The 14,100-nt window shown below is 41.3% G+C and overlaps 1 protein-coding gene across 1 annotated transcript in view; it reads right to left on the bottom strand.

The window, feature by feature from the left end:
• COL9A2 (collagen type IX alpha 2 chain) overlaps positions 1-11,025 on the bottom strand; it is a 60,654-nt gene extending 49,629 nt beyond the window's left edge. The window contains exons 1-2 of the mRNA XM_075264675.1: positions 10,811-11,025; positions 7,602-7,676 (exon numbers count right to left, since the gene is read on the bottom strand). Of these exons, the coding sequence (XP_075120776.1) occupies positions 7,602-7,676; positions 10,811-10,882 (147 nt within the window). The 5' untranslated portion in view covers positions 10,883-11,025. The remainder of the gene's footprint in view (positions 1-7,601; positions 7,677-10,810) is intronic.
• Between the last annotated feature and the right edge of the window lie 3,075 nt (positions 11,026-14,100).

The raw sequence follows: 14,100 nt of genomic DNA on the forward strand, positions 1-14,100 counted from the left end.
ACTCATTTGCCTAAGAAAGAAAGAAGATATTTCTAAGGAACGGCGGCGCTGATCAGAATAATAAAGGTAAGAGAAGAATAGCCTTTCTTAATGCTATTCCTACGTTTATTTAGTTTGAAAAGGGTATTCTAGACATAGAATCGCTTTAAGGCTATGATGGCTGAATGGAAGTGCCTGGAAAAGGGCATGGTTCTCACTTTCCCAAACAAGAGGAGCAGTTGGAGAAATGGGGTCCTTTGCCTATGGTGGATATAGAGGTAGCCAAATTTTCACTGTACTCCAATGAATAGAAAAGCAGGGACAGAAACACAGGAAGTGAGAAGCAGACACTGCATACAGCCTGGCCGAAAGGCTGAGATGGGAGAACCACTTTAAGGTACTTGAATTGACACATAAAAGGGAAATTCCAAGGGGCCACACAGTGGCTCAGTAGTTAGCACTGCAGCCTTGAAGTGTTGGAGTCCTGGTGTTCAAATCCCGCCAAGGGCAAAAAAAACATCTGCAAGGAGTTTGTATGTTCTCCCCGTGTTTGCGTGGATTTCCATCCTATATTCCAAAAAAAAAAAGATCCACTGATAGGGAAAAATGTACATTGTGAGCTCTATGTGGGGCTGACAATCTACATTAAATAAATAAAAGGGAAATTCTGCATGGAAACTAGTGACAGAAGATTGCATGGTGACCTTAGATCTGAAGGATGCGTATCTTCATAGCCCAATTAATTTTGCTTTCCGCTAAGTACTTAAAAATAGTGGTGACCCTCAAAGAGTACATTCACCTTTTGCAGTTCTCCACACTCCCATTTGGAATTTCCTATGTCCCATACATGTTTACAAGGTAGTCTTAGCATATGCTGCAGAATTCAGAACCAAAGGAATCTCCATAGTGCCATACCTAGACAAGTGGCTTCAAGCAGAGATCTTGAAGGTTTGGAACCACAGAGTCAGTGGCTTGGACAAGTGCTCCTTTTATCTGAGAATATGTCATTCCCTTAAATGGTGGAACCATGTCAAGGATGGTTCAAGCTCATTGGACCTTGTTGATGAGGAGTTCATCTAGAAGACAATCCTGTGCAAAGTACTTGGAGCGTCCTGGAGAGAGAGATGTCGTCCAACTGGAGAGAGCTCAGGGCAGTCCGCCTCATTCTTCTACATTTTTCTCCACAGATAAAAGGGAAAGGATGTCTGATTGAGGTCAGACAACATGACCATGGTCGTATATACATCAATAAACAGGTAAATATACCAAAAGTATAGCACGTCTATTGGAGGAATAGGTATAACCCATCATAATTCAGTCCTACCTCCCTCCCTCATTAAGCCCTTCAAACCTAGCATGTCTTAAACCACAAACATAGATATACAAACACAAAACTGGAACAGGCCAGATGGTTTATCGACACTCAACATATCCAACTACAGGTTCAAGTATAAAAAATATATACCTTTATTAACACAATGTTAAAAATTATATACATCAATATAGAGAAATACACATATACTGGACAGATGCAAAACACCGTATAAAACAGTACACATAGATGAATCTTAGTGAAATAGTATTGCACATATATATATATAGTAAGATGAACTACACCTGATGCAACCTCCACAAACAATTTATTAAATAATCACACTACCCGAATGCAGCTAAACTACTCTCCTAGTATTGACTAAGCATGTATATAGTCATAATATCCTGATTGCAGAAAGAACACTCTCCTTAATTCCACATAAAGTCAGAAAATGACCAATAATATGTATTTCTGAAGCAGGAACAGGGATAAACCCATGTTTACAACATATTGTCATCAGGGAGGCAGAGCCGCAGGTATAATGCACACATAATGTAAAATACAATAAGGATAGGTCTACATCAAGAAGAAATATGCCATCTTACCCATATAGAATCACTGTGATGTAAGGCAAGAACACCTAGTGTCTGTTTGTCAGCCCGACGCACGTTTCGGCACGCTAAGCCTTCTTCCGGTAGAAGGCTATTCTATATGGGTAAGATGGCATATTTCTTCTTGATGTAGACCTATCCTTATTGTATTTTACATTATGTGTGCATTATACCTGCGGCTCTGCCTCCCTGATGACAATATGTTGTAAACATGGGTTTATCCCTGTTCCTGCTTCAGAAATACATATCATTGGTCATTTTCTGACTTTATGTGGAATTAAGGAGAGTGTTCTTTCTGCAATCAGGACATTATGACTATATACATGCTTAGTCAATACTAGGAGAGTAGTTTAGCTGCATTCGGGTAGTGTGATTATTTAATAAATTGTTTGTGGAGGTTGCATCAGGTGTAGTTCATCTTACTATATATATATATATGCAATACTATTTCACTAAGATTCATCTATGTGTACTGTTTTATACGGTGTTTTGCATCTGTCCAGTATATGTGTATTTTTCTATATTGATGTATATAATTTTTAACATTGTGTTAATAAAGGTATATATTTTTTATACTTGAACCTGTAGTTGGATATGTTGAGTGTCGATAAACCATCTGGCCTGTTCCAGTTTTGTGTTTGTATATCAATAAACAGGGTTGCACGAGATCCCAGACACATCTAGAAAAAGTAAGCAGGGTCCTAGTCTGGGCAAAAAAGAGCCCAACCCACCTGTCAGCAGTATACATCCAAGGCTCACTCGTGTTGTGTCGTGGGAGATCAGTTGAGGCCATGCCATCCTCTTACAGGTTAGTGGTCATTGAACCAGGAAGTATTCCTCAAGATAACTCAAAGGTGGAGCATACCAGAAGTGGATCACATGGCAACCAGGTTCGAAGTTAAGGTGGGGAACTTCTGTTCTCTATACCAGGAGGAAAAACTGTCCATCCCAGGGAGGTTCAGGCTGGAGTATATTTTCCCTACAATTTTCATGATATTGACGGGTATTGATGAAAATCATACAAGACCAAGCCACATAAAGTGCCATCATACTGTTTTAGCCTGTCCTGTTCTAGCTTATTCAGATGAGTCAAGTATGCTATTGGAAACTCCCCCCCAGTGCAGAATCTGGTGTCTCAGGGTATTCAACTCTTCCCAGATCTGCAATAATTCAACCTGACAGCCTAGAGGTTTACCAGCCCTTATCTAATATACAGTTCTCAGATGCCATTTTAAGGCGGGGCTGGGGCGTTTTTGTGGGTGGGGCCGAGGTGGGCCTGTAGGTGGGGCCGGGCGGGCCTGTGGGCGGGGTGTGTGGGCGTGGCCTGGCGGATCGTGAAAGGTGGCCGCCCAGGCATCCCCGCTGTTTGCTTCTTCACAGTGCAGGCTGAGAGTCATCTACGGACACTGGCAGGCGGGGCTGCCGCAGCCCCAGCCTGCCAGTGTCCAGAGATAACTCTCAGCCTGCGCTGTGAAGAAGCAGACAGCGGGGATGCCTGGCGGCATCCCGCAATTGACCCATACGTCCATTGCGATCGACTGGTTCGACATCTCTGCATTTAGAATACAATTAGCAGCAATTTCTGCCTTCTGGGCAGATTGGGCAGATCCCCATATCACAATTTTTTTGTTAAAATGTTCTTTAAGAGGGCTTCCAGACTATGGCTTCAAGATTCTATTTCCGTTCCCCACTGGGATTTGTCTATTGTACTAAGAGGGTTATGCATACCCCTCCACTTCTAATAGAGGTGGTCTCCCTCAAGATCTATTTTCTCTACCAGTCTTCTTTCCTTGGGGATTGCGTAATACTATTATCAACCATTGTAGGATGAATTTGCGCAGTTTAGAGGTGACAGCCTTTGGGCAGTCTATTTTGAGCTCTGCTGTTCAGGAAGAACCGCTCAGTGGGAGAACTTCACGCTAATTCCCCATATTGTGCTGCTGGTAAGATGTAAAGGGAGTGTTGTTTTTGATTGTTAATCTGTTTCCATTACAGTAGCATACAGTAGTCCCTTACAGTAGTCCTAACAGTAGCATAAGTTTCCCACCTTTGCCTATGTTGAGATTTATAATTTTATACTAAATCAAAAGGAGTGTTTCAGTCTAGTTGGTGAAGCTAGCTAATGATGTAATAACTATTATTGTGATTAAAAGTTCCATCTTTCCTACCAGTACACAGGGGTGTAAAAACCCCATATTGTGCTGCTGTTAGGACTAAAGCAAAACAGATTAACAATGTAAATCAACACTTGTCTACATGATGCCAGCTCTATGGTACTACTGGGACCTGGGAGCAGAATAGAAGATGCACACATCCTGTGTGCCAGAACAGGTCCTTGTGAAGGAACTTTCCAACCATTCTGCTTCCATTTGTTTCCATTTACATACATACTCTTCCCTCCTCCCCACTGTCTCTGTGAAGGGAATAGTAGGGTATTGTTTAGATTTTGGAGAGCATGCCCTCTGAAGGTACATTCTCATCATATGATTCATTGGTTAAAGGCGTTGTACAGATGGAAATATTCCCTAGTTTACAAGCTGTAAGAAGTAATGAGCATTTGCCCTCTAATAAATCTTTCAATGAGATTAATGATAATCAACTACATTCATTGTTGCAAGTTATTATCAATCTTTGAAAATCTTTTTTGTTTCAATAATTACAGTTTGTCTCTAGACACTGGAAATTTCATAGGCTGACTGTCTGACTGAAGACAAGTGTTGATTTACATTGTTAATCTGTTTTGCTTTAGTCCTAACAGCAGCACAATATGGGGTTTTTACACCCCTGTGTACTGGTAGGAAAGATGGAACTGGTTGGAAAGTTCCTTCACAAGGACCTGTTCTGGCACACAGGATGTGTGCATCTTCTATTGTGCTCCCAGGTCCCAGTAGTACCATAGAGCTGGCATCATGTTCCCAGGAGCAGAATAAAAGATGCATACATCTAGTGAGCCAGAAAAGGTCCTGGGTGCTGCATAAATGAAGGGTAAGCAGAATATAATTATAGTTCAAACTACACTCATAGTACAGCATGTCGGGGAGGGGGAGTTATTTCCTGCGGAGGGGGAGCTATTACAGCAATAGTGCCCCTCAACAGTTAATAACATTGCTTATATTGGTAGGACACTATTACCTGTTTGGGGGTACTATTAGGGCACTATCACAGCAATAGTGGCCCTCAAACAGTATAATATGCTCCACAGTGGCCCCCTACATAGTATAATATGCTCTGCAGTGGCCCCACACAGTATAATAAGCTCCACAGTGGCCCCACATAGTATTATTTTCTCCACAGTGGCCCTACACAGTATAATATGCTTCTCACAGTAGCCCCAGACAGTATAAAATGCTCTCAAGAGTCCTCCTTAAGCTGCTTTAGGCAAACCTCACAAAATTTTGTGAGGTTGGGCTCTCCGATTAGTTTTAGTACTATTATTATAGACTGAGACCCCAGAGGCCCAGGGGAGGCGATAACAAACACTTATACTCACCTTACCTCATCTGTCCTATGCATCCTTGCTCCATACAGCTGTCTTCTGCATCCTCTTTGGACTTATTCTGCCTGTGACTGAGGTCATGCACCCCAGACACCACTGCTGGGGCCTGTGATTTGGCCTGAGTCCAATCACAGGCCCCAGCAGTGGCATCTGGGGCACTTGACCTCAGTCACAGGCTGGAATAGCCCTAAAGAAGATGCAGTGTATAATAAAAGCACTATTGTAGAGAGGCTGACATAATGCTGGGGCCCTTTCCATTAACAATATGTATAGTGGGCAGCTTTTCCCAAATGCTATCACGGTGCTGCGGGGCCCTGGCCCTTTCCAGCGGACCCTGCACCTCTCCGGTTGCACCCACTGCAGTTTTTACATCACTCGTTACCAGTACTCCACTGCCTATTAAAAAAAACAGTGGGGATCTAGTAGGGCCTATTAAAGGCACAGGGACCACCGGGAGATTGACCTGTTCCTGCTGGGTCAATCCGACCCTGGCTCCAGCTGCTGCATGTTGCTATAACCCACCCCATCTGTAGTAGTGGCAATGGTTGTACACTTTTACAGGTAAATGTGAGGTATTACCCTCAAAACCGTTCCACTATTACCCATCACAGATAGCCAGGTTTTTAGGTTGTTGGTTGTTTGGTTGTACATTAAGATGTGTTGCAAGTAAAAAAAAAGTAGGTATGGTACAAGTGAAAAAGGGGCATAAGATAAGAAGTTATTTGTATACAGCAATGTTAAGCCACAAGATGTCTGAATTTCTTCCCCGTGGCTTTTACCCACAGAGAGAGATAGTATGGGAGATGTATTGGAAGTTCAGTGTTGCAATATTTCCTTTTTAAAAGGTTTCTCTGTAGAGTAAAAATTTTTTACAAAAGGCTCAGAATATGCTAAAAAAAACTAAAATTTTGCGCATCGCTCCCTTTCCAATACTGCCTTAGTACCCCACCAGTGCCTACTTCTAGGCTCTTTGAATACAAGGGAAATGATTCTATGATGGGGCCCCCCTAATTAAAATTGTAGGCCATTTTCTAAAAGCTGCAAACTCAGTCTGAACCCTAAAACCTTTAGGAATTCGTCATCCACGAAGCACTATTATATTCTGGTGTCTCCTCAAAGTGTAGAATATAATAAGGAGAGGACCAGGGAAGGTGAGGAAAAATAGCACACAATTATACCCTTGCCCCAACTCTGCTTAACATCTTCATGGTGTCTTTTGGTCCTCAACTTTCTCTTAAGGCCTCTGTCTGATGTGGAGGTCACCACTAAGGCCTGCGATTGGGCCTCATTAATAACCCATGGCATGTAATGTCAGACGCAGGCCACAAGAGGATGCTGATGAACTGTTGGGTGCCCAAGAGAGGTGAGTATAAGTTTTACTCACCTCCCCTGGTGCTGCACGAATTCGGCCGCTACTTGCTTAATTATTCCAATGTTTTACACACCAATCTCCACTCCTGTCGTATCTGGCCTACCCTTCTGCCTCCAGGGCATGGGCACAGAAGAAAGCTGCAGTGCCCTCTGGAGGAAGAAGCAAATGTCAGACTGAACAGGAGCAGGGATTGGGGAGTAAAACACCAGCCCCTACCTGTTGGAGTAAACCAATAGGTAGCAGCCAATTTTAAAAAAGCTACCCCTCAGTTTATGCCAGGTACGGCATAAACTGACTAAGGCTAGACTGACTAGCCTTTAGCTGTGTGATAGAAGTAGTGACCAGTGAGGGAACATTAGCCATGGGGGGGAATGCTGCTGCTTACCCATTCTGAGCTTTTTGTATAGAATTTTTTACCTATTGAATAGCTCATTATTGTAACTGAGAAAATAAGAAAACATCATAAAATACAAGGAAAGTACACAGGATCCTTCTTTTGATATGATGTTGCTGCTGATTATATTTTTAGTACTAAAACATTCCATTTCGATAACAATTTAAGGGTAAAGATGTTTTCAAGAGGTCTACAATACAATATTGATAGGAAAAGACGGTAAAGACGACACCTTATTATATTAATAAAACAATCTGCAGAGCTGGATATTCCTCATAACTTATTCAACACTACTACATGACTTGTCTTCATGTGTAGATGAGATTATATGAAGATTTACTGTCTATGTGCGCCATCTAGTGGTTATTTTTAAGAAGTTTTCAGATTCTGTCTGGTACACACAGAGGCTCTTTGTTCCAGGTTTGTATACTCACATCTATGCCATCTGATCCCGGGATCCCTGAAGGGCCAGGTGGACCAGGAGGCCCTGGTGGACCTGGAGGACCAGCCTGTAGGAAAAATACATTAGAGATTAGTTAAATGTTCGAATAGATAAAATACGGCTCTCATTCACTTTGATGCATTCGAGTAGACAGCATGGAAATATATCCTGTTAACATCCTCATAATATTCACAGTTGGCTCAAAGGCATGTGTAATATCTAGGTAATGATGAACTATTCCAAATAAAAATGCAAAAAATGCCAATAACGTCCATATGATAATTTCCGGGAGCGCTGTGACTTGAGTGGACAGGGTTGGTTGAAAGGGTTAAATTCATTCACAACCCATTCTGTACATTTTGTATGGAGGAATTTTAATAGAGTGATAAGCTGGTATTTGGCAGTCGCACATGTACAGTCGTTTTCAGTGTGTGTAAAATATTCAGCATTAGCTATCACTGCTCACTGGAATAGCTGTAAAACCACGATAAACGGTAATGAACAGAGGCCTGGCAGATTCTCTCCATGAAAGAGGGACTGAAGGAGAACCTTTGGGCATAGCTATACAAATAAAATGCATAACATTCTCTTATTCAATGTATATTCAGACCAGTGAATCAAGGACAGGAGTGAATATTAGACATGATTGATTGATTGATTTAATTTCTAGTTTTCTATAATATGTTTGGGGCTATAACATAGGCAGTGTGTGGTTTGTGATGTTCTAGTGTTCACAACATACCGTAATGCTTTCATTTATTTGCAATATTATTTATTTAAGGTTATTATATGAAGAATACAGCACATTTACAGTTAATTAAACAAATGAGAAGAGATCCATGTGGACATCCAACTACTTGTAGATCTATTTTGAAGAGATCCATTTGGACATCCAACTACTGTACTTATAATATATTTACTGTGAGAAGATTTATCTGGACATCCATCTACTTATACATGTATTGTGAAGAGATCCATGTGGACATCTAACTACTTATATACTTAGTGTGACGAGATCCATGTGGACATCTAACTACTTATATATTTAGTGTGAAGAGATCCATGTGGACATCTAACTACTGTACTTATTATATATTTAGTTCGAGAAGATCATTGTGGACATCCAACCACATATATATTTAATGAGAGGAGATCGATTTGGACATCCTACTACTTGTATATCTAGCGAAGAAAAAGATCCATGTGGACAACCTACTACTTATATATGTGTGACATTCTCTGTCACACCACAACAGATGACAATAAAAGTGGCTTAACCACATCTAAGTAATTCAGCAATTAATTCTGAATAATAGATCATATTAACTCATTCATGAAAAATAATTCTTCGATTGAATATTGTGTTCCCATTAGCAGTGTAGAAAACAGGATTAACAAACCGGGTATAGTACAACTACTATTGTAGTTAGATGTCATTCATGAATACATATGATAGGATTCATATTAAAGTAGTAAAAGACAACATGTATAGAACAGAGTTAACAAGCCTCATATACTAGGGTTCCTACTATAGTCGGTGGTCATCGGAATCGGTAATAAAGGACAGTATATAAAGTCAGAGTTAGCAAGCCTCAAACAATATGGCTGCTACTGTAGGTGACGTCTATGAATACTTATGGTAGTTTAAATAATCCTCTGATAAGAAGTTAAAACATATGGTTTTGAGGCCTTATACTTTCTAATATGATTGATACTACTGTGGATGTGTAATATATACTGTCAAGAGCTGGTATAAAACTACTCACATTATGTGTCAATATCAATGAAGATGAATACTATGTAGTAATGGCCTCTGTTCATATATTTTCGGCATACATCTAAATTGGCTATAAAATACAGCTAAAACTCCAAGGCATCCCATGCAGAATACTGTAATAAGACTAGCTAAGCATTCATGTCAGCAAGCTGCCTTCACTCCATCCTTTTCTTTGTTTGTGTTGAGGGGCTCTGTGCGTGTGTGGGGAACAGGATCCGACTCCTCACTCCTGAATGGCAAACTTTGTTCTCACATATGAATGCCAAATGTCTCAGGATTATGCATTCCTCCTGCCTCCTGACCTACAATCACCTTCTCATAGTCAGCACACTCCCTCTCTTTCCTCCAGGAATTCTTATGTATATTGGGAAGCAAGCTGTAAGCACTGTTACCTATAAATACCTTCTAGATATAAAGTTGACACCTATATAATGTGGACTACATGTTGCTTATTAAAATTTGACTTCATTATTTGTTGTTTACATCTGTTTCTGGCAAAGATGGGTGATGATGAATATGTACGCTATTGTAACTTCCAAACGGTTCTAGATCTGTGAACAGCAAATTTGTCTAGAAATCCAGTGATGTAGAAACAGACTATGGATCACTGTACAAAAAGGAGTCTGGGAAACCTAGGAGACGAAATCATCTATGGAATACTACTAGTAGATTTTATGATTGTCAGAAATACATGTACTGAAAATATTAATATAACTCCGTCTTAACAAAAGAGTAAAACTAAAATGATATCTTATTTGCAAGTTTACAGGTAATCTACAGGTATTTGAGGGGGGAGGTGTGCATTTTAATATACCAGAAACAGGTCGCTTAAACTGCTTTTTATTTGGCAACATATATTTCCAATTGAAATATCCATGATGCCTACAAATATTAGAAAATGTCAATTTATATCTTTAAGATAAAGTACAACACAAATATAACAAATATCACATATAAGTACAATTTATATAGAACACGTAAATGCAAATGTAATGTCCATATCAATTACAATGTAATCTATGACTTCTACAGCCAACATACAATTATTTCAACTTAGACCAAAAGGTAATAGCAACTTTTAACTCCATTGTATTCTGAAGGTGTCGTATTAAGTGGTTCGATAGACCTGCATAAAATAGATTTGTGTTTAATAAGTCCTTCATGGGTTACATAATGGCCTATACCACCATGAGATTATCACAGGCCTCCATAAACTCAGGTGTTCTATTAGTTAATGGAAATATATTGCAATTGAGGGTAAGAGATGGAACCGCAGCAACAATTCTATAAAGAAAACAATTTTGTAAGCTAAAGTTACATCTTCAAGGATGATACATTATAATGCAGCTATGCAATGTCAATATAACCATTTCCTCTTCATCATCACCAAAATATGTTCTAAAAATGTAATGTAATAGACTTACAAACTGTGCCAGGGAAAGGCAGACGAGATGAAGTATCACAGAGAGCTGCACGCTTCCCCATACACTGACCATGGTGCTAGCTTCTGGTATCCAGAGGACCTGCAGTGAGGGGAGGGGAAGCCACACGGGCTTTTCTAAAAATCCTACTAGCAAGGCTAGAGCTCCAGCTAGCCCTGTGTTGCCAGACCCCAAATACTGGAAGATATGGGATGCAGCCCTCTGACACACTGAGATGGGGTAAGGTTAGAGGGAGGAGGAGATTCCATGAATATGAAATAGGCTGGCTAGGTGGGAAAAGTGGGCAATTGGCTGGTGGGAGAAGGTACCCTCCCCTCCTTCCAAATATCAGGTCAGGTAAGATGTAGAATTCCCACAGTCCCTTCTTGTCTTTCTTATGAACTCTACTAAAATTAGCATTAGCTTTAGTTTGCTCAAAGGTTGATATTGTACTGAAAATTGGGAAAGAAAAAAAATCATATTTTAATTTTTAAAAACACGAATCATTAAAAATGAATAAAAAATATAACTTTTCAGAACTTGTCTCAGAACGCTTCAAACCAGTGAAAGCGAGAGTATGTCGTGTATTGCAGAAACAAGGATGATGTATCCTGAGCAAACGTTTGTGGAGCACCTCAGTAGGAGGGAGTGGGAACTGAATGGCTTGTTGTTCAGAGCAGACAGTTATTCCTCTATACACGCCATGTGTTCTTTGCCTGCGTGCTCCTCAGTGATTTCCTGTTTAATTGACACGGCCTAGTCTTATAATATACCCCATTGTGCGTACTCAAGCTATACACTAGAAGATCTGGAGAATATATTATGTAACCCTTAGTATGCTGTCAGAGAAACTTGTGGAAGAAAGGTGCAAATTTGTAACTGGTACATACTTGTGTTTGATCTCGGAGTAGTTTTCTTCACTAGAGGGCAGTCACTGTCACGAGAAATTCCACTCATTGTCACCTGCTTGTTACATTGTCTCTCTGTTTGCTCAAAAATGTAGTTGTTTGGTGCTGTTTAGGACAGGTCACTGGCTGTATACACCATATTCTTTTAGTTTTTGTCGATGAGTGCATATATCTCTGCTGACAAATGTGGCACCTCCAGCCATACTGATACAGTGAAACCTCTTTGAACCTACCACCCAAATTTGGACCAAAAATGGTCTTTCATAGGGATGGTCTGCTCAAAGAAAAGAGTATACAGAATTCAGAATAAATTGTATAATGGAGGTAGCAAGCATGTTCAATCTCCTCCAAATAATGATGAAAAAAATATGTATTTTAAGCTTCAGCATATTATACAGAACCAAGTATGACATCAGTATATTCACAGAACTAAGGCCTGGTACTAACAAAGCAGATATGGTACTGTATACAAGTCACTCCAGCCAAAACACATAAATTTTGGCTTTCCTCTCAATCCTAGTCTCAAGTATGGCTTACCCTCTCATTTCTGGTCCCAACAAAGTATCCCTTTGAATCATGGCCCTCAGCATGGTCACACTCTCAATCCTAGTCCCCAACATGGTGACCCTTTAAATTGTGGTCTTTAGCATTGTTTCTCTTATCATTCCTAGTTCCTAGAATGGTATCCCTTTAAATTGTGGCTCTTATCATCGTTCCCCTCTCATTCCTAGTCCACATTATGATATCCCATTAACTCATGGACACCTTCATGGATCTCAGCATAGCTAACCCTTTCATTGCTGGTTCCTGGAATTAATCTTCTCTCATTCCTAGATCCCAACATGGCTCCCCATTCCATGTTTGCTCTTGACTATACTTGCTGACCTTTCATAGGCAAAAATCTGAACTGTAAAGCCCACCTTGGAACACCTCAAAAATTCCCATTGAGATGAGGGTATATATTCCTTTTGTGGTCCAGTTACCAAGATTGTTATTGCAAAATTGGAACTGTTGGTAGGTATGCTCGGCAGGACAGTGGCAGACAGTATTGACTATAATATGGACTCTTTATTCAACTGTGATACTGGCGACTTTCTCCCCTGATGTCCTTTACAGCACCAAACCTCTAATGAGGCGAGGTGAGGCGCCCACCTGGGGCGGCGGACCGGAGGGGGGGGGGTGGCGGCAGCCTGGGCGATTTTTTTTTTTTAACTTTTTTTCTCTGAACCAGCGCAGGAAAGCTGCCGCTCTCCTTGCGCTGGTTCAGACGTCTACGTATCAGCGTAGGTCGCGTCATCACGCCCCCTACGCTGAGACGCAGCGTACTGCCGGGAGAAGAGGATGCGGCAGCAGCGGTAGCAGCGCTCATGTCGGTAAGTATAATAACTTTTTTTTTTGTTTTATAATAGGCCGCTACTTGCTGGAGTATCTCCAGCAGGTAGCGGTCTATTTACCAACCTCCCCACCCTGCTCACTGCCACTGCCACTTCCCCTTGTACTATAGGCCGCGGTGGCTGGCAGTGAGTAGGCCCGGGGCCAGGCCGCGATCCCACTACCACTATTATTATACTCGGGGGCCCCCGAGTATAATAATCGGAGCCCCAGGGGAGGTGAGAGAACATAGTAAACAATGTTACTTACCTCTCTGGGATCCCATGTTACTCCTAGGAGGCTTCGGGCCTATATGGTAATGTCCCAAACCTCATGTGGTCTGGGATATTACCATATAGGCCTAAAGCCTGTGCTAGCAGTACCATATAGGCCCGAAGTCTGTGTCAGTAGTAATAGCCAGTTACTAGTAGCACAGGCTTTGGGCCTGTATGGCATCAGGCTGTTACTCCTAGCACAGGCTTTGGGCCTGTATGGTACTGCTAGGACAGGATTTGGGCCTATATGGTAATATCCCAGACCACATATAGGTCGTATGACACATTACCATATAGGCCTGAAGCCTGCTAGGATTAACATAGGATCCCAGAGAGGTGAGTAACATTGTTTATTATGTTCCCTCATCTCCCCTGGGGCTCTGATTATTATACTTTTCAGACTCCCGAGTATAATAATAGTTCATGGGTGGGCAACTGAGGGGCATAATAGAGCTTGAAGGGTCCACTGTGGCCCCTGTAACCTCTATTATGCCCCACAGCGGCCCCCCTGCAACCTCTATTATGCCCCACAGGCTATTGTGCCACTGTGGGGCATAATATAGGCTGCAGGGGCCGCTGTGGGATATATAGGGGTTGGGTGTGAGGAGAAGTGAGGAGTCAAAGATGTCTGTGTTTCAAAGCTTACAGAGTCAAGTCACAGCTGGAAGAAGTAGTCATGGTGGTGCAAAGGGAAGAGATGGGAAATGTGGGAAGACTTCTCCTATGAGTATTATTGCAC

Source organism: Leptodactylus fuscus, chromosome 2 (assembly GCF_031893055.1).
Source record: "Leptodactylus fuscus isolate aLepFus1 chromosome 2, aLepFus1.hap2, whole genome shotgun sequence".
NCBI lineage: Eukaryota > Metazoa > Chordata > Amphibia > Anura > Leptodactylidae > Leptodactylus > Leptodactylus fuscus.